The 18,237-nt window shown below is 41.4% G+C and overlaps 7 protein-coding genes across 8 annotated transcripts; 4 read left to right on the plus strand and 3 right to left on the minus strand.

Moving 5' to 3' along the window:
- The first annotated feature begins 22 nt into the window (after positions 1-22).
- Positions 23-1,369, plus strand: LOC135793455 (transmembrane protein 170A). The gene is made up of 2 exons (XM_065304424.1): positions 23-417; positions 566-1,369. Exons 1-2 carry the CDS (start codon positions 304-306, stop codon positions 809-811), a joined length of 360 nt encoding a protein of 119 aa, XP_065160496.1. The 5' UTR covers positions 23-303; the 3' UTR covers positions 812-1,369.
- A 132-nt stretch (positions 1,370-1,501) lies between these two features.
- Positions 1,502-5,886, plus strand: LOC135793444 (RAB11-binding protein RELCH homolog). The gene is made up of 9 exons (XM_065304411.1): positions 1,502-1,830; positions 1,904-2,065; positions 2,421-2,581; positions 2,650-2,811; positions 2,881-4,105; positions 4,163-4,319; positions 4,378-4,902; positions 4,972-5,337; positions 5,396-5,886. The coding sequence occupies exons 1-9, from the start codon at positions 1,632-1,634 to the stop codon at positions 5,658-5,660; spliced, it is 3,222 nt and encodes a 1,073-aa protein (XP_065160483.1). The 5' UTR covers positions 1,502-1,631; the 3' UTR covers positions 5,661-5,886.
- On the minus strand, positions 5,802-11,130 carry Daao1 (D-amino acid oxidase 1). 2 transcript variants are annotated; one of them, XM_065304422.1, is made up of 5 exons: positions 10,972-11,130; positions 6,955-7,178; positions 6,774-6,897; positions 6,401-6,706; positions 5,802-6,286 (listed from the first exon to the last, which is right to left on the minus strand). In XM_065304422.1, exons 2-5 carry the CDS (start codon positions 7,149-7,151, stop codon positions 5,897-5,899), a joined length of 1,017 nt encoding a protein of 338 aa, XP_065160494.1. In that variant the 5' UTR covers positions 7,152-7,178; positions 10,972-11,130; the 3' UTR covers positions 5,802-5,896. The 2 variants fall into 2 exon arrangements, with proteins under 2 accessions (XP_065160494.1, XP_065160495.1); XM_065304423.1 differs by having other exon boundaries at positions 6,955-7,173; positions 10,972-11,127.
- LOC135793447 (SRSF protein kinase 3-like) lies at positions 7,303-10,944 on the minus strand. The gene has a single exon (XM_065304415.1). The coding sequence runs from the start codon at positions 10,590-10,592 to the stop codon at positions 8,766-8,768; it is 1,827 nt and encodes a 608-aa protein (XP_065160487.1). The 5' UTR covers positions 10,593-10,944; the 3' UTR covers positions 7,303-8,765.
- Positions 11,131-11,440: 310 nt separating the features above from the next.
- On the plus strand, positions 11,441-14,128 carry dup (double parked). The gene is made up of 2 exons (XM_065304414.1): positions 11,441-12,505; positions 12,580-14,128. Exons 1-2 carry the CDS (start codon positions 11,853-11,855, stop codon positions 13,778-13,780), a joined length of 1,854 nt encoding a protein of 617 aa, XP_065160486.1. The 5' UTR covers positions 11,441-11,852; the 3' UTR covers positions 13,781-14,128.
- Positions 14,129-14,171: 43 nt separating this feature from the next.
- On the minus strand, positions 14,172-15,886 carry aln (divergent protein kinase domain 1C). Its single transcript, XM_065304421.1, has 2 exons — positions 15,554-15,886; positions 14,172-15,490 (listed from the first exon to the last, which is right to left on the minus strand). Exons 1-2 carry the CDS (start codon positions 15,722-15,724, stop codon positions 14,420-14,422), a joined length of 1,242 nt encoding a protein of 413 aa, XP_065160493.1. The 5' UTR covers positions 15,725-15,886; the 3' UTR covers positions 14,172-14,419.
- A 320-nt stretch (positions 15,887-16,206) lies between these two features.
- LOC135793450 (juvenile hormone epoxide hydrolase 2-like) lies at positions 16,207-18,161 on the plus strand. The gene is made up of 4 exons (XM_065304417.1): positions 16,207-16,307; positions 16,374-16,752; positions 16,812-17,767; positions 17,840-18,161. Exons 2-4 carry the CDS (start codon positions 16,564-16,566, stop codon positions 18,084-18,086), a joined length of 1,392 nt encoding a protein of 463 aa, XP_065160489.1. The 5' UTR covers positions 16,207-16,307; positions 16,374-16,563; the 3' UTR covers positions 18,087-18,161.
- Positions 18,162-18,237: the final 76 nt, after the last annotated feature.

The following is an 18,237-nucleotide window of genomic DNA, read 5'->3' on the forward strand; positions in this document are numbered from 1 at the left end:
CCTTGAAGTCGGTCTGACAGTTTCGTTGCCAGTAGATAAATAACGAGCGGATGAATAACATGATAAGACCAAAACAATTCTTGTAATCATCGACGAATTGAGCCGCATTCGTATCGATACGTGTTAATCTCGAGTAGGGGGATCCGCCACGCCAGTCAACATGTAGATTCTCCGTGCGGCATTCGACGCGCGGTGCTGATAACCAACCAACTTCCACGAACCAGAAACAAGTGCATTATGAGCGTTGCGGAACGACGATTTGCTGATGCCAGCGGCACGTGAGCGAAGGGCCCACAGCTGAGGATGGATTCCCTCAGCGTCGTGTTGGGGTTGCATGCCGATCCGCTGAACTCATTCACCAAGATGTGGTATCATGTCTTCCTGTGGGCCTTGTTTTCATCTATAATTGTACATATGGTAAATATCAATTATTATCTTGATAAATAAACATTACCAAGATGAAATACCAATGACTTCATTGAAATTGACGAGTTGCTTACATCTATTTATAGAAAAAAGTGTTTAATTATTTATAACATGATTGTTTTTGTTTGTAAACTTTTAGATAGCAGCATTAATTGCCTTTCTCACCCTGAGGAAGCATAAATTTGGCAAATTTTTCCCCATCCTGATATTATTCACTGGGGTGCTGATGCCCATCATGTCCGGCATTGTGAGCAGTGCAGCAATTGCATCCGTCTATCGCTTCTCCAGCCTGCCAATGCAGCCGCTATACGCATCGATGTGGGGCATTGGACAAACTTTGCTATATTGCGGCATAGGTTTCACGCGGATACTGGCGACATTATAAAAAAGTGACCTGCAACCCCACACAGACACTCGGAATGAGGAAAAGTGCTTATTAAACTACAACTAAACAATGGTGTGATTACAATAATTACACACAATTATACATGATGATAAAGGTGCTAATTTGGCATACATGAGTTTAGACTAAGTATAAGCCCACACTTATTATACCTACAATTGTATTTGTATCTACAATTCTGATCAAATGTTGCTTGTATACTGTGCGCCGAGGCACGTTAGCTGCAGATATTTTCATGCAATGTTCACCATTCTTTCAATTCACATGTTTAGAGAACGCAATGTGCAAAAACCTAAATGTATAAAGACATTTTGTAGTATTTTCGAAACTCGTAGGTTCGAGCGCGCATAATATTGAAGACTATTTTATAACAAAGAGAAATGAATGTAAAGTTTGTGCACTTGTACAAATAGTTTTTAAGGTACTTAATGTGTAATAGCGCCTATATGCATACCAAAGATGATATTTGTTTGTTGGTACAATGATTTAAGCGACACGATTTTTTAACATTCAAAAATGAAATAAAAGAATACGAGGAAATATTCGGTGTGTCATTGGTTGCATATATTCTTCTCACTGGTAAATGTATACTTCTGTTTGTTATTGCCTTGAGAAATTTGAAACCAACACTTGACGTTTGTGTGAAAGCATCTTTAGAAGTACTGGGCTAGTGTCAATGCCGTTTCGTCACTCAACAAATATTTTGGTTCTTCCTCGTCACCTCTTACCACTGCATGCAATGCAACGTTATTCGTTGCTATTGTTGTGAAATGCTCGCGATTAAAACGTGTGCATTCAAGTAATGGCTTCGTCCGGAGCTGGGTCAGCTGTGTCGTACAACGATGTGGCGAGCAAACTACTCAAAGATAAGTTATTGCTCACTGCTCTTGAACTGCACACTGAATTATTGGAGTCTGGTAAGGAAGTCAAGGAGCTGAAGGACTTTTTCTCCAATCCAGGCAACTTCGAGTCTCAAACTCAGGATGTATCATCTAGAATATGTAATTATTTTACTAAATATATCTTATTATATACAGTGAAACAATAAAAAACATACGATTCTAAAATTTCTAGCCCGATCTGGGAGTCAAACCACTTTGGACAGCTTGGATTTTACAAGATTCTCTGAAGATGGTGAGAGGAGTGCTGATGATAGAATTGCAGTATTAGAATTTGAGTTGAGGAAGGCTAAGGAGACCATCACAGCATTGAGAAACAATCTTACAGTTGCCACAGGTATTTATTAAATTCATATTTATGTTGGCTTAACTTGGCTAAATTTATGTTTACACAAGTCTACTTAACTGCTATGAGTCATTACATATAAAAATAATGAAGTATAACAGTGCAATACAGACATCAATATGAACAATTTATTCAAAAATACAATGTACATTTTCCATTGTTACCAAATTTTACATTTTCTTTGTCATTTGCCATTGAATTGATAAAAAATTTCGAATTCTTGATACATTTCAATCCAAAGATAAAAATTACACTTGACTCCTGCTACTTTTATTCTACTCTAATGCAATTGGGTTTATTTTGATGTGTTATTTCGTGTTGATTTATTTGTTTATTTTATTTTAAGAGTCTGAAAATAAGTCGCCTGATAAAGCAAGCCTGAAGCTAATTAACAATGATATCAAGCCACATGAACAAAGAGCTTTAAACTTTTTAATTAATGAGTATTTATTGTTGCATGGTTATAAATTAACATCTATCACGTTTGCGGACGAAAACGAAAATCAGGTTGGTACAAATACAAACAAAAACTATTAGAATGTATTAAAAAATATCTAATGTTGACACATTCCTAGGATTTTGAAGATTGGGATGATGTGGGTTTAAATATTGCCAAACCAGCAGAGTTGTTGAGTTTGTACAGAGAGGGACTTAAACAAACTGGCTGTAATTTAACAACAATATCAATACAAACAGATATCAAGGATGTGGAATTGGAGACGAAAATAGTCAGCCTTGTAAGTATTTCATTACAATTTTAAACTTGATTAAATGTTCGTTAAAATATTTAACTTTTTCAACTTTAGAACAAAGATATAGAGTTATTAAATAGAAAACTAGCATCAGTAGAGACCGAGCTTGAATCTATGCGCGAAGAAAACTTAAATCTCACGAGACAAGTAGAATCTAGTCAAAAAACGACGCCGCCCCAAGAAGCGTGTAGTAAAACCTCGACAATTGGTAGCGAATCTCCCGAACATTTCGAAATGTTGGATAAAGCATTATCTGAAGCTGATAATGTTTCCAACACGAGCATAAATGCGGAATGGACGCGTGTTAATAAAACCGACGTGGACTACAACAAAAAGAACGAATCATTTACGTTCATTAATAAAGCAAAGTCAGAGCGGTTCAAAAACGAACTTCTGAACATGTGTCCGGTGAAAGCCCCAATCGACAATGAAATATTGCTCAACACTCTTTCACATGGCAGCAATATCGAGAGCTTAGTGCAAGTTGCATCCGAATCATTACTTCGAATCATTCCGAATATTATCTTAAACAAACGCGAAGAAGCCATTCCATTGCTAATCTGCACGATAAATTTGAATCAAGTCTCGCCTACGAGAGAAAAACTACTGCAACAGTTGTTCAATCTGAAGAAAAAGCCATCCGAAGGTGAAAGAGCGTTGATTCTTAATGGAATTCTAGGAGTTGCCAAATGTTGTCCGGAAACCGTTGTTGAAAACGAAATTTTACCCTTGTGTTGGGAACAATTGACACATAAACACGTCGAAAGGCGATTCCTGGTAGTTGAATCATGTCGTATTCTGATTCCGTACGTTTCCGGTCCGATTCGAAATTCTTTGATGCTTTCAATGCTGCAACAAATGCTCGACGACAAAGAGGAATCTGTCAGAGAAGAAGTTATTAAAGTACTGGCACTCTTAGTTGGTTTTTGTGAAGATGTCGACAAATACAACCAGTGTGAAGAGTTGGCTTTCAATACTCTGAAGGATAGTAGTGAGAAAGTAGCCAAAATGGCGGTCGAATTACTGTTTCCAATCGTTGCAAAGTGGAGCTTTGATATTGGGCGCCTGCGAAGCGAATTAATTAAGAATCTGCTGCAGCGGATCAACGATGCGCTGAAGAACATGAAGGATGAATCTCCGAATAAACATAAATTATTCCCCGATGTGATATTAAGAGTCATTGGCGTGCTTAACACGCTGCTTCCGTTTCTGTTGATTAGCGTGGCGAACAATTCGGTCGTGCTGGATCGAATCGAGAAGGACATGATTATTGATTTAAGTATGTTTAAACTTATAATTTTGTTGTGTTTGTATATGAAACTTATTGGTATTGCAGGGCCTGAATTATTGAGCATCTGCACGAACATGACAAATCCGAACAACTTTTACACGAGCAGTTTTAGCGTGGGCATGATTCTCTACGAATTTGATAAATTATTTGAGCAGAACAACGAGTACACTTGGCCGGAACTTGAGTGGCTTACAGATACGGTGTAAGTTGATAATTTAATTAATAAGTTTATAGTTAAATTGATTAATTTGTGATTTTAGTTTCCCAGACTTATTAAACAGCTTGAATTTGATTGATATCACTCAACATGAAATACTACAAAGTTTTATGGATTTGTTTTCAAACATATGCATCGTTTTTGGGCGAAATTTTACAATGCGAAGAATACGCCCATTGCTACAGACCCAGGTGCAAAGTTTGGAAGCAATTCTACCAAGCTTCAACCAATACTCGCCCAGTCTTAACATAATCCCGGTGTACGTCGTATCGGTATTGAGTTATTGTGACACCGAGGAAGCTGAAGCTGTACTCAGTCGTTTTGTGTGTGCTATGCCACTGTTTGGGGCGCCTTTGGACTGCCTTGAAATAACTGTTCGGGGTTTATGCAAAATGGAGTTACAGGAGTTGGTATTGAATAGTTTGTGGCAAGGAGTTGTACATCAAAGGCCTCTCGTTCGTGGCGTCACTGCTGGGTTGTTTGCGACAATTATCGGCGCTTGTAACGAAGGATTGTTGAACGTTAAAGTTACTCCGGCTCTTGTTACACTTGCTAATGACACGGATATGTAAGTTCCGCTAAACTAATTCCTGTTTATAAGTGGATTATTATTATTTCTTGAATCTGAATTTAATAGGTTGGTGCGTACAGCAACAGTTCCTGCTCTAGGCTCGCTAATCACCGACTGCACACTGCAAGAATTACACGACAAAGCATACATGCAGCTGCAAATGTTTCTCTCTGATCCAGCGACGCAGGACAATCACACACTATTGCGTCAGATGGTAGTCACCATGGGCAATATCGTTTGTTATTGTAAACCGTCCTTCAGGCAGGATGTGATCCTCCCACAGCTGTCAGCTATATCTAACCAGATGGCGCAGGTGTCGAATCAATCGCGGAAAATCGACATGGCCGTCGCACTCATTGAATCATACCCTAATATTATTTACAGTCAGTTTAACAATAACATTGTGAGTAATATAGTACTACCAGGATTGAGGTAAGAGTACAAATTTAAACAACTTTTAAGAAGCTTTACTACGTGTTTTAAACTTCAGGTGTTTGGAACAGGCGATTAATGAGAATCCCACCTTAAATACGCACAAAGACGCTGTTAATTCAATGATCAAAGAGTGCGAGAATCGCTACGACCTCAGCTCTCCGAGCACGGAGAAAATGCCGAGTAGCGCAAGCAAAATCACGCAAAACGTCAATCAGAGCGTCGAGGAAATGAAACAACGTATGAGCAAGATGTTCAACAAGCCACCTGGTTCTGCAAAACAGAATCTCTCCACGCTTCAAGGATTCTTCAAGAAGAAATGAGTCTAACATTATAGTATTCTTTTAACGCGTATTTTATAGGCTCCCACAGTGCCTTAATGATGGCAATTCGCGCACATTACATTCTACAAATTTTATTGGTTGTGTTATAAGTTTTACCGAGTTGATGTCGGACGCTAGGAATATGTTTCTTAACAAATCGTACTTATTTAATCGAATCAAAAATCATGTTATAAGCATCTATGAGAAAATATATATGTTACGTTAACCGGCGGATATTACAATTTGCTGCTGCCAGAGAGGGCTTCGACTACAAGTCGAACAGCGTGCTTGGCTGTCCCGGGAGCGGTGGTAACTCCATAGCCACCGTGGCCGTAATTGTGCACCACTTTCATCGATTGACCCTCACATCGCAAGGTTTCACGCTCGACACGCACCGGATCACGATGGGGTCTTAATCCGACGTATTCAGCGACAGCGGGAGCTGTTTTCAGACTCGGGACTAACGCTTCGCAGCGTTCGCGAATCGCCAAACTGTCGTATTTGCTGACAGTGGTGTCATACGAGTCGTAATTCCGGCAGCCACCTAAGGTGACGGAATTGAAACCGGGGATCACGTAGGTGTCATAGTCGCCATAGAAGAAAGTTTTCAACCAATTGGCTTTCACCTAGAAAAAATATCGAATGGTAATAATCGCGTTCAATTATGCAACTCAAGTGGGACACTGTTTTTTTCTTCTGTAAATGATACTCAAGTGTTGAAAGTAGGTTGAAAGTTGTACCTTTATGACTTGACCTCGAATTGGCACAAGTTTATGATCATTGCAGAGCTGCTTAGCACCAAGGCCAGCGCAATTCACGACGACATCGTACGCTCCTCCGTGCAGATCTCGAAACGACGCAATTTCTTTCTTGACCAAGCGACCAGCGTTTTGCTTGAATCGCTCCGTCGCCCATGGAAGGAATCTTGCGGTCTCGGTGAGGATGGTCGTGAAGAATGAGCCATATTTCCAGTCGCCGGGACAAATGCGGAGTTCGGCTTCAGTGGCGCGCCGGTACAAAGGTACGAGATGCTCAATTAGATGATTCTATAGCAATAATACACCAATTTCATTCAAATTGATTCAAATAGAATTTTATGTCATGCGCGCATACTCGAACAATGTTTGCCGACTTGCTGGAAAATATATAACCGGAAAGATGCGTGATTCCGGCGTTGGCAGCCTCGCGACCTCCGCGCAGCTCATCCCAGTAGGAATAGGAATCGTTGACCCACTTGCTGCAAAATTACATCATAGCAACATCAATCAAATTGGCACGCCGCAGCTCTGCTCACCTTGTCGTGGCGTCATCAGGCCCACAGAAACTGGTGCCCGGGCGGAAAATGCCGGCGGCAACGTAGCTGGTCGTATCGGTGTTAAATTTATCGGCGATGACGTCGACCTTTGCCTGGCGGAAGGTTTCCTGCAATTGCAGTGCCGTCGTCAGACCCACCACACCGGCTCCCAGCACTCCGATTCTCAGCTCACTCATTGCGCGCTGCTACTGATAGTCGCTACGCTAATAATCAGCGGGTTATCAACCGGCACTTGTTATGTATGATTACTGGTAAAGAATGATTGGAAATAGGTGGGAGCTGATAATCAACATGAAAATACGATTAAAAAGCGCCTTTTCCACCGACTTCAATAATAAATAATGCATTTTATTGATGTTATTACTTCCTCAGAACGTATGATACAAGTTTGTGCATGAGTGACGTACCAACAGATAATGTTCCTCTCAAATAGCGATTCCAAATGGAGAATGTGACAATACAGTACAAGTATACAAAGCAAATTTCTATCAAATTACGATGCAATGTGTCTTTAGATGTATTCGAAATGCAGAGCGAATGAAAGATGCTGTTCACAATTTCTCGCACCTTTAATCCGCCCATCAACTTAGATGTCTAGCTAATATAAGAGTGAATGAATTCAATTTTCGATCGGTTTATTAATTCCAACATATGGGCGAAGATGTAACTTAAAATTAGTCATGTTTTCAAGACATTCGAGTAGCAGCGTTTGAATGGGAACAGAAATTCCTGAGACCAAACTTCTATATCGGTAACAAAACGTACTTCAGCTGTTGTTCCTTTTGTTTCGGTTGTCGTTTGTTTACAAGTACTTATTAAGTAGTTTTATATGTTATACAAATATTGGTGCTTTCCTCTAGTACTGCTTTTTGTTTCATTTTTGCTTGTTTTATGTATTTTTATGTTTTCATTTCGGAACTCTGTTGAGCTTGATTAAGTTGCTAACACAGTCCTCTACATACAATTATCTATTTGTGTATTTTTTTTTTGTTGATAGACATACAATTGTCATCTAGATTTCTCCTTGGCGATAGTGTAACGTAAATCATATATAAAAATAAAAATGAGCGTAAAATTAATAAAAAAGAATTCGATCGGTCGTCGAGGATGTTGAAGTGCTACAATGCAACGTGGTGGCTGGATGGTGGCGGTGGTATGTTTTGCGACAACGAAACACTCGAACTCAGAGCGACGCGGAATGCCAAGGAGCGCACGTAGATATTGTCTAATTTAACACATACATCACAAAGTTTCTCATCTATAATGATATATAAATTTTTATGTACAAGTGGCGTTCAATAACAAAGAAAGAAATTCGCCTCGAATCACGTTTATATTCCCTGTGGACGTCGCGGCGCGTCCACACATTCATCGAACTCACGCACACGTCGTCTCCACCAGCAGCAGCAGTCCGAGCTAAAAACATTGTAAATTAAATCGATATTGGGCTTCATTCACAATGGTCGTAACCAATCGTTTACAAATAATGCATAAACGCGTCGCCTCTGCCTCTCTCGCTTCATCCGTTCTCGTTTTCGATTGTTCGCTCTGTCATTCTGCTCTTTGTGTATGCTTCATGTTGTTTATAAATTGGACGCAGTGGCAGCGTGCGTGCCATTGTTTTGGTTTGCGATATTCTGTATGCGACATATCGAAAGCATCCCGATAAAAGCGCTCCTAACTAACTTTGTCGAAAAAAACTAAAACTTTCGACAATCGCTTGCAAATTTAAAAAGTTTTATTTTAATGTTACAGAGAGTCGTGGTGGTGGTGGTGGTGGCTGACGATGATTACTCGCTGACGACGGTGGTCGCTGAGGTTGTGTTGGTGGTGTTGACGATGAGCCAGGGATGTTTCAAGCAGTCGGCAGCTGTGGCTCGCCGATCCGGATCAAAGTCGAGCATCGGCTTGAGGAAGGCGGCGAATTCCTCGGCGTCCTTGCGATTCCACTCGTACTTCTCAGTGAGCACATCCTCCAGACACCACGGCTTCAAGCCGGTGATGTGACGCAGATCACCCTTCTTATTAAAGAATAACTTGGAGTTCTTACCCAAACCCGTGATGCGCTTGGGGATCTCACCGAGCAGCTCGATTATATGCGCGAGATGATCCTCGTCGCGGCTGTAATCATCTCCGGAGTGCGGCTCGAAGAGGTAGTCGCCTGTAGCGAGTTCAAACGCCATGCATGCTGTGCTCCAGATGTCTGCCGAGGTGCCATACCCGGCACCAAGCAACACCTCCAGCGATCGGTACTGGCGCGTTTGGATGTCTTCGGTGAAATGCTTGTCCACCCAGCAAGCATTGCCGAGATCAGCGATCTTCACGTCAAACTCACATTCGGTAAACGCCGGATCCGCCTCCGGTTTCGTCTCGCTTTTCGACGTCACTGAGGGAGAATCGTCCTCAGACATCTGCGTGACAATTTCAACCGATGTCTCGGTGGGCAACGGCGATTGCGGCGACTTCAGTTCAGTCTGCTCATCGCCGCCCCCAAGTTCCTCGACGCACTTACCATTTTGAACCTTGTCTTCCACCTCGGGCGTAGTTTCGGGGCTGGGACTAGCAGGACTCGTCCCGCCATTGCATTCGATTGGCTCTGCTTCAGTTGTTGTCGATTCATTCTCTCCATTTATTAGATCTTTGTTACCCTTCTTCTGCTCCTCGAGCTCGTTGATCTGCTCCATTTGGCGCTTGAGCAGCTCGTTCTGTCGCTTCGCCTTCTTCTTCAGTTTCTTCTTCTTGTTCTTGCTCATCTTCGCGTTCGTCTGCGACTCTTGCGGCGGCGCTGTACTGATTAACGACGTGGGTAGTTTCAGTCCGAGCTGCCGCATCTCAGCCGCCTCGCAAGCCAATTTCCTAATGTTATCCTCACTTACACAAATTAAGACATTTTCTGGTTTGATATCGGTATGAATGATTTTGCACTTTGTGTGCAGATAGTCGAGCCCTTCGAGCACCTGCCGCATGATCACTTTGACGTTCACTCTTGGTATGCCTCGATAATTGGACTTGATGATCAACTTGAGAAGATGATGGCCGAGCACCTCAAACACCATGCACACGTGCACTCCATTGACGCCACTAATTTTAAAGTCATTTAACAGCTGCACTGTCTTATTGCGCTTCGGATCTTCCGGGTCCGACTCGCGCACTGATTTGAGGATTTTGATCTCGTCCAACGCCGTCTCGGTGAAGTGCTGCGCCGACTTGACGATCTTCAGCGCGACGAAACGTTTGTCGTCGATGTCCCAGCACAGCCAAACCGTTGAGAAGTGGCCCCAGCCTAGCTTGCGGAACACATGGTAGCGATTGAGGAAAGTGTCGCCGATCTTAACCGGGTGATAACCTCCCTTGCGATAGTCGGTGGTGTCTTCCTGCTCCTCTTCCTCCTCACTATAGTAATCGAGACGCGCGTCCTCGATTGTCTCGTTACTCGAGCTGTGCGACGGCTCGAGACGAGACGCGTCGCGGTTACCGCCGCCGCCGCCGCCACCGCCCCCTTGGCCATTCACCTGCGGTTCGACATCGCCCTTTGCCTTCTTCTTACCCGGCTTGTGGCGCTTCTTCTTCGCCTGTATCGCCAGCACTCGACGGTTCACGTCCGATTTGGAGCTCATTGGTGCGAACGGCCTGTGCGGCTGGGCGGGCGCGTTACTTCGCTTTTATTGCGACAGTTTTGCAGATGTAAAAGACGTAACTCGGCGCGGAGACGTCAAAACGACGAACGTCTCATCGCGAACAGCTTATTTATTTGATTATGGCGGACGTACGTTTCTAGCGCACGGAAAAATTCAGGTAGTAGGCACTGGATTCGGCTCGCTCGCGACTGCAAAGGACGTAAGAGCGACGTCAGCGCCAAGCGCGACTCAGAACTGAACTCGCCCTACAAACAACTACGCGCGCTCAACTCATCGCACTATATATTCGCCAAATCGCAAACCACTTTACCTACAGGCACACAGGCCTACAACCCGTTCAGGTATAATGTTCACTCACCTTCCTTTTGCTTTCGGCGCTTTCGATCTCCCTTCCCGTGCGATCTCTTTGTCGTTGTTCTCGTCCACTGGTCAGTTCAGCATTTTGCACGTTTAGCAGCAGTTCCGGACTCCATGTTTTTATTCACAGACACATTTCATGTCTAGCGTTACTTTAAACCCAATTTCATTTGAAGAAACTATTTGGACATCATAGATACTAAAACTAGAATAAACATTAGATAACGTAATCTCAACTTTTATCTAGCTGTTTATTATCATTAGGGCTGGCAGTAAATGCATCATAATTGCTCTATTTTTTATGTTGTTAAACTGATAATACAAAGAAAGTAAATTTGTATTGTTCAATGAAATTAGTAAATTATGTTTAAATTGTAATGCGGCACTGTTGTATTTTTAAAAATGCGCATGCACCATGTTGACAAACTACAAAACTGCAAACTATTAGGATCATTTGATTATGCAATAAGTGAAATACATAATATTGAATATGTTCTATTTTAAATTGACCGTGTAGTTATAATACAATTACTTGAATTCTAATTAAATTAAGCGGAGTGAGATAAGTACTACTGAAACCTGGCAACATCGCAACGGCTGCAGCGCAAAGCAAACAAACATCGAGGCATTTAAAAACCTTGGTTTGGCGGGCATTTAACTCGTAACGGTTATGTTTGCACACCGTGTCTCTGTCTCCCTAATTTCAGTTAAAACCGCTTATAAGTATCAAGCGCACTAGTATTGCTAGTGGTGCATTATTAGTGTACGGAGCATCATACGCGAGGCATCGCATTAGTTTCAACAGTGCCGCGTACCTACTCACCGAGTGGGCATTTTTGGCAGCGTGTTTTGCATTCAATCGCATTTATTTTATTCCTGACAATGGCTCAACCATCGGTAGCCTGTTATTTCAACACGCGGAAACGCAACGCAACCGAGGACCTCAAAATAACTAGGGCACGCAAAGTGCTACATCAAGAAGTTTCGGACAGCAACGAGGCCCAGGACAATCATGATTTTATCGCTGACAAAGCCCCAATCAAAGCGAAAACGCTGCCGATCGACCCGACTTCGCTGAGCGCAAAAATAGTGCAGCTCGCGAATCTGCAAAATGAAGGTAAAATCAAGGCGAAGAAACCAGTGCGCTCGTCGAGAGCCAAAAAAGTGATTGACGATCAGCAAAACATCCAAGAACTACTTAATAACATGATCCACAAAGACAAAGATGAGCCTCAACAAACCAAACTAACAGAAAATGAAGATACTCGGGAGATTCAGCTGCACAAGACGCCGCCGGCGACGCCAACGAAGACCAATGCGATGGACAAGGTGAAGGTTTCAATTCAGGACATGAGTATGAAGGAAGTGCGGCAAAAATTGACTAGGAGCAGTCGTCTCGCCGAACTGAAAGCTTCCATGGCTAGATTTAAAGAAAAAGATGCTAAACTTAAAGAAATTGAGAAGCACGCACCCAAAACATCTGAAACTCCAGGCTTGAAAAGCTTTAAATCAATTGAACTTGAAGTTAACATGAGGTTTGTAATTTTTTACTTTATTTTTTAATTTTATTTTAGAAAATACTTTAATACAAAATATTGTTTTGTTTCAGTCCGGTAAAGTCCCAAACTCCGGAAAAAATGTACCTGAGCCCAAGAAAAGACTCCACTGCAAAGAGAAACCTACTCAATTTACTCTCCCCCAGCAAAAATGCAATTAATTTGCCAAAAACTAGTAATAAGTTGCTAACGACTGAAAAATTGGCATTAACATTACCATTTAAGTACAGAACTCTAGCGGAATTGTTTCGTAGCATTGATACCGTCTCGCAAATCATGCACAATCGCAAAGAAATGATTACATTCAAAAAACTCAAGCCGGCTGTTGAAGAGCTAATCAAACGTAACTTAACCGAAAAACATCTCGCGCAAATCAAATTTCTCCTTCCGGACGCTTTCACTTTTCGACAGGACAAACTCCGCGCTTATGGTTCTAAGGTGGAAAGCTGGGAGTTGGTTATCGAACCGCATATTGAGCAGGGTTCAATGTCGTCGGATGCTTTATTAGAGAGACGACGTAAACTGTTTAATGTACTCATCGAAAAGGTAAAAATTTACCATCAGGAGTTTCTGTCATCGTTGGAACCTCCGATTGTTGTTGATGCAGAGAAGATAAAACGCTGGCATCCAGAGTTTGACATCGAAAGAGTACCGGATATCGAATGTGCAGAGTTGCCGAAAGCTCCAGTGGAAGAAAAGTTTACTACAGGTAAAGATGTACTTGACCGAGCGAAACTTATGTTCAATTGCAACACGCGCATGGAGGCGGCGTTGGAACGCTTGCAGAAAGCTCGCGATAATTCATCTCATGATCAGGTTGTGCCGGAACCAGCAAAGGTACAATCTGAGACGTTATTGAAAGGTATTCCTAAGTCTTTATTGGAAAAAGTACGTCAAAAACAAGCTGCGAAAGCTTTGGAGTCTATGACGCGCACGGATGCTAAAGATAAAGAAGTGCAGGTGTATTCGCATCTGCCGGAGTTGGCAAGACTCACGAGGAATCTCTTTGTGGCCGAAAAGCGTAGTGTTTTGCAGCTCGACATTGTGCTAGAGAAGCTAGGCAACAGTATTCGCACGTTTTTGAAAAAAGAAGACATTGAAGCGCGGTTAAAACTCATCGAGAAAGAAGTGCCTGGCTGGTTGATGTTCCATAATATTCGTAATCAAATTTACATTAAAATCGCCAAAGACGCCGACCTCAGTATTGTGCAGCACAAATTGGAGAAAATACTCAAGCTTAAACAGTCTGCATGAAATTACCACCCTAACGACCGATTAACCTAAACTAAACTACTTAGACTACTTCCAGTTAAATTTTCATTTTGTCTTTTCAATAGGTCATTATCTTATGATAAGTAACAATGCCATATGTTTGGACGACTGAATAGGTTTAAGAATACTAACGATGCTTTTCACAGGAGGGCAAATTGCGTAATTATGTTGACATCATGTTTGTGATTCTATTGACGATGAATGTGCAACATTATTTAGCTATTTTGCATTCCTTGAATTCAAATAATAATAATAATTGACTCTCGTTTGAATATACATTTGGCATGATTGTATTATGATGTATTTGCTGATTAAATCAACTTCGACTTATATCATTACTTTCGGGTCACAACAAATATGATAAACGCTGTGGTAATGTAATAATCAACGAGTTTATTATGTGAATCACAATTTGCAATAGGTACCTACTTACATTACGGTGAATTGTTGCCGACGTGGTTACTTTTGATTGTTTCGATACGTCGAGTCGGCCATTTTGTTTGTTTACTTCGCAATTATTCAAACAGCATTGTTATTTGCAACTGCATGCAAAAATGTTCTATATCTAGGTAGTGTGCGTGCATTGACTGGATGGATTGTCGAAATGTGAGGAAAGCGCAGTTAACTCATGTAAAAGTCATTCGTGACGCTCTGCTCGATCTCGATCAAGATATTATACAAGCGCTTCTTGATTTCCTCGTCGGGTGCCATCCGCGACTTGCCAAACTCACTGCTCGGGTTTGCACACTGTCTTAAAATGGACGCCAACTCCGCAGGGGTATGCGGCGTCATTAAAAGACCAGGAATCATAACCGTATTGGACATCCGCCATCCAAGAAAGATTTTTTCGCAGACAATTTGCAGATTGCTGTTGGTTACCTGATTAGAGCATCGATGCGTCTTCACGTCGCAAGTTGACCGACAGTCGAAAAACTCACAGTCGTCATCAACATCACACGCGTTCAGTTCTTTGATTATGCTGTTTATTGCTGATCTTGGAAAGACGCCCACCAAATCGATGAATTTCATTCGGGAACCTTCTTTGACAACGCCGAAGTGTTCTAGTTTGATGTCACACAGGTGGAATGGTTCCTGAAAACTGTTCTCTAATTCTTCTATCAATTCCACGATTTGGATTGCTGTGCGTAATCGGATGGCCCATTCTTCTTTGTTTTCTTCAAATGTTAGAAACGAAGAGAGTCCTTGAATGGGTTCGAGGTATTCCACAGCAAAATATGGACCACAGGTGCCTAGCAATTGCGGGAAGATGTCGCGCTCTGAAAAAATGGCTGATAACAGATATTCGTTATCCTGGATTAACATCCAAATGTTTTCCAATTCCTGCTGGCGTTTCTTAACGTCTGTTTCAATATACATTGGCTTCAAACGACTGAGACGTTGTGCGGTATCCTTTGAAATCGTGATATTGAATTTGTTTCGGACTATGGCGCGAACAGTTGACAGGAATTCCGCTTCGGTGGGATATTTCACGACGCCATTATCATGCCAATGCAGATCATGCACCTCTGATGCTGCGGTTTTGAAGACCAAGCGTGTTTTGTGCCATTCTCCACTGAATACCGCCTCTTTGGTTGAGCGAAATGAGTGACAGTTGATGTTATTTATCGCGTCGTTTGTACACAACGGGGCACAAACCGAACCAATCGCTCTGCCAGCAGCATAGAGTTCGCACTAAAAAAATTCAAAGATATTGTTAATAATATTGTAGTTTAATTATGTCTAATGGATGATTACCATGCGTTTGACGTGCATCCATGCTTGCGCGTTTGTGCAGATAAAGTTCCAGCGGATCAGGAAATAAAATAGTGTTAGCAGGACGAACAGACACGAGACGATGGTGAATCTGTGATAGTAGAAAAAGCCAGGCAGGCGGCGCACAAAGAGCATTATTAAGGATATAAACATATATTAAGGATAATTCGAAACGCGTAGGGTTACATTTTCCCCACAACAGGAACACATGTTATGCGGCGACGTACGTCGATGCGATGCGGCGGTCTACGATGCGTTGCGCAGTGGTGCGGCGTCGCGCCGCCCCCAATGCGTCGACTCCGTGCACAATGCGGTGTAGTTTCATTCATCATATTTTTTTTAATACTGCAAGGAAAGCTTTGGGTACAATATTAGTATCAGAAGAAAAGACTAAAAGTTTCGTTTTATCCATTTAATTGTACAGTCCTTAAAAATTTGTGCTTATTAAAATAACTTTTTGATCACAAATTTAATTATTATTTGTTTGAGTAACAAACAAACAACAAACTCAACTTTGCATGTGCTGGACTAATCAGGCAATACGTAACTGTAATGATATTCACCTTGCCAAACAAAACGCAATAAAACAAGCAGATGCTATGCTAGCCAACAATGTCTATCTGTGCAGGAGAATATTCCTAACAGTACACTCAACTGGCAACTCTATTTTTAGCCAGTACAAGTTGAACCTGTGATGAGGTCGAACCTCAAGCACTCTATGTACTCGAATTCAAAGGTATCCAGTCTGTGTTGATATAAAAATTAACATCATAGATAACGCCACTGATTGTAACTTTTACAGTTTGGTACTTGAACAACAAACTCGGTTTAATAACAGAAACTGATAGCATGACAAGCGTAATATTTTTAAGTTGATAATATTATATTAGATTCAGAATGTAATAGAGTGCCGCTAGTCAGTTAGTGCAGTGGTAACGGTTGGACGCGCAAAACTTTTAACTTTTATATTAAGTGACAAGCAACTGTTCAACATGGGCGTGTTATCGACGATATTCCTAACATCAACGGCAGTATTTATTATTGTCATAAGTTTGGCGATTCATCACATTGGTAAACCACAAAGTGTGCCGGTTTTGGAGGAAGTCTATTGGGGACCTGGTAGTCCACCAGCTAAGCAACGTACGGATGTGTCCCCAATGAAGGTTACCTTTACCGAAGAGGTAAAGTTTAATTATTTTTTTACCTTGTTCTTTTTTAATTTAAAAATTGTTTACTGTAGATGATTAAAGACTTGAAAAACCGTTTGGCCAATACAAGATACACACCACCTTTAGAAGGTATAGCACAGGAATATGGATTCAACACGGATCTTCTCAAAGAAATCGTTGATTTCTGGCAAACAAAGTACAATTTCAAAGAGCGGGAGACATACCTCAACAAATATCCCCACTTTACGACTAATATCCAAGGCCTTGACATTCATTTCATGCATATTAAACCCAAGGACACTAAAGGTCTCACCGTTTTACCGCTGTTAATCTTACACGGATGGCCGGGTTCTTTCAGGGAGTTCTATAACCTAATTCCTCTGCTCACCACCAGAAATCCTAACCATAACTTTGTTTTCGAAGTGATTGCACCGTCTCTACCAGGTTTTGGATATTCTCAAGCCCCTGCTAAGCCAGGCTGCGGGGCTTTGGAAATGTCTGTCATCATGAAGAACCTTATGTTGCGTTTGGGCCATACTCAGTTTTATCTTCAAGGTGGTGATTGGGGTAGCATAGTCGCAGCTAACTTGGCGACATTATTCAGAGAACACGTACTTGGCATCCACTGCAATATGTGCTTCGTATCAACGCCATTATCGTGGTTGAAACGCATTGCGGGTACATTATACCCACCCGCCATTGTGGATGAAAAGTATCAAGAGCGTTATTACCCAATGAGTGCATGGTTCAAAAACATGATGTTAGAATCTGGTTATTTCCATCTTCAAGCAACCAAACCAGATACTGTAGGTGTTGGTTTGAATGACTCGCCTGCTGGTTTGGCTGCCTACATCCTGGAAAAATTCACCACTGGAACAAATGCAGCTTTTAAAGCAAGAAAAGATGGCGGATTAAAGGAATACTTCACCTACGATGATTTGTTAGATAACGTAATGATTTATTGGGTAACAAACAGCATGACAAGTGGAATGAGAATTTACGCCGAGTCATTTACAAATATACAAAGGTCAGTCTAATGAGTACAAGTACTTAATTGCACTTATTAATTATTTAATAATGATTTATTGTTTTTCTTCAGGGTGCCTATTGTTGTTCCCAGCGCATGCGCTAATTTTAGAAACGAACTTTTCTACACACCCGAAGGTGTCTTAAAAGATCGCTACGTAAATTTGGTACAAAATACACATTATGAAGATGGCGGACATTTCATTGCGATGCAAATGCCGAAGAAATTGTCTGAAGACTTTTTCGGTGCTGTTGCAAAAATGGAAGAACAGCATCAATTGAAACAAGCATCAGCAAAACAATCATCCAATGAACTATAAGTAATATAACTTCTGACAAAATGATTTTTGTATTGTTTACATTAAATTAAAATATATATTACATAAGATAATCAATCCATTAGTGTGTTTTTGATATTATTAAATTGATTAAAACGTTTTAAGTTGAAACAATTAAGTCTTGATAAAGCGT

The sequence above is a fragment of the Atheta coriaria genome, unplaced genomic scaffold (genome assembly GCF_025399875.1).
Source record: "Atheta coriaria isolate IRGN ID8LTWV9N9 unplaced genomic scaffold, Caltech_Dcor_3.1 hic_scaffold_6_pilon, whole genome shotgun sequence".
Lineage (NCBI taxonomy): Eukaryota > Metazoa > Arthropoda > Insecta > Coleoptera > Staphylinidae > Dalotia > Dalotia coriaria.

What these genes read in the sequence shown, in the direction of transcription:
- LOC135793450 (XM_065304417.1), top strand. Translation starts at nt 16,564, where the DNA reads ATGGGCGTGTTATCGACGATATTCCTAACATCAACGGCAGTATTTATT. An exon ending in AGGTTACCTTTACCGAAGAG is followed by an intron (nt 16,753 to 16,811) that starts GTAAAGTTTAAT and finishes TGTTTACTGTAG; the next exon opens with ATGATTAAAGACTTGAAAAA. An exon ending in TCATTTACAAATATACAAAG is followed by an intron (nt 17,768 to 17,839) that starts GTCAGTCTAATG and finishes GTTTTTCTTCAG; the next exon opens with GGTGCCTATTGTTGTTCCCA.
- Daao1 (XM_065304422.1), bottom strand. Translation starts at nt 7,151, where the DNA reads ATGAGTGAGCTGAGAATCGGAGTGCTGGGAGCCGGTGTGGTGGGTCTG. An exon ending in CCTGATGACGCCACGACAAG is followed by an intron (nt 6,898 to 6,954) that starts GTGAGCAGAGCT and finishes GTAATTTTGCAG; the next exon opens with CAAGTGGGTCAACGATTCCT. An exon ending in TTCGAGGTCAAGTCATAAAG is followed by an intron (nt 6,287 to 6,400) that starts GTACAACTTTCA and finishes TATTTTTTCTAG; the next exon opens with GTGAAAGCCAATTGGTTGAA.
- LOC135793444 (XM_065304411.1), top strand. Translation starts at nt 1,632, where the DNA reads ATGGCTTCGTCCGGAGCTGGGTCAGCTGTGTCGTACAACGATGTGGCG. An exon ending in AGACGAAAATAGTCAGCCTT is followed by an intron (nt 2,812 to 2,880) that starts GTAAGTATTTCA and finishes TTTCAACTTTAG; the next exon opens with AACAAAGATATAGAGTTATT. An exon ending in GAGTGGCTTACAGATACGGT is followed by an intron (nt 4,320 to 4,377) that starts GTAAGTTGATAA and finishes TTGTGATTTTAG; the next exon opens with TTTCCCAGACTTATTAAACA.
- LOC135793447 (XM_065304415.1), bottom strand. Translation starts at nt 10,592, where the DNA reads ATGAGCTCCAAATCGGACGTGAACCGTCGAGTGCTGGCGATACAGGCG.
- dup (XM_065304414.1), top strand. Translation starts at nt 11,853, where the DNA reads ATGGCTCAACCATCGGTAGCCTGTTATTTCAACACGCGGAAACGCAAC. An exon ending in GAACTTGAAGTTAACATGAG is followed by an intron (nt 12,506 to 12,579) that starts GTTTGTAATTTT and finishes GTTTTGTTTCAG; the next exon opens with TCCGGTAAAGTCCCAAACTC.
- aln (XM_065304421.1), bottom strand. Translation starts at nt 15,724, where the DNA reads ATGTTTATATCCTTAATAATGCTCTTTGTGCGCCGCCTGCCTGGCTTT. An exon ending in GGATGCACGTCAAACGCATG is followed by an intron (nt 15,491 to 15,553) that starts GTAATCATCCAT and finishes GAATTTTTTTAG; the next exon opens with TGCGAACTCTATGCTGCTGG.
- LOC135793455 (XM_065304424.1), top strand. Translation starts at nt 304, where the DNA reads ATGGATTCCCTCAGCGTCGTGTTGGGGTTGCATGCCGATCCGCTGAAC. An exon ending in CATCTATAATTGTACATATG is followed by an intron (nt 418 to 565) that starts GTAAATATCAAT and finishes GTAAACTTTTAG; the next exon opens with ATAGCAGCATTAATTGCCTT.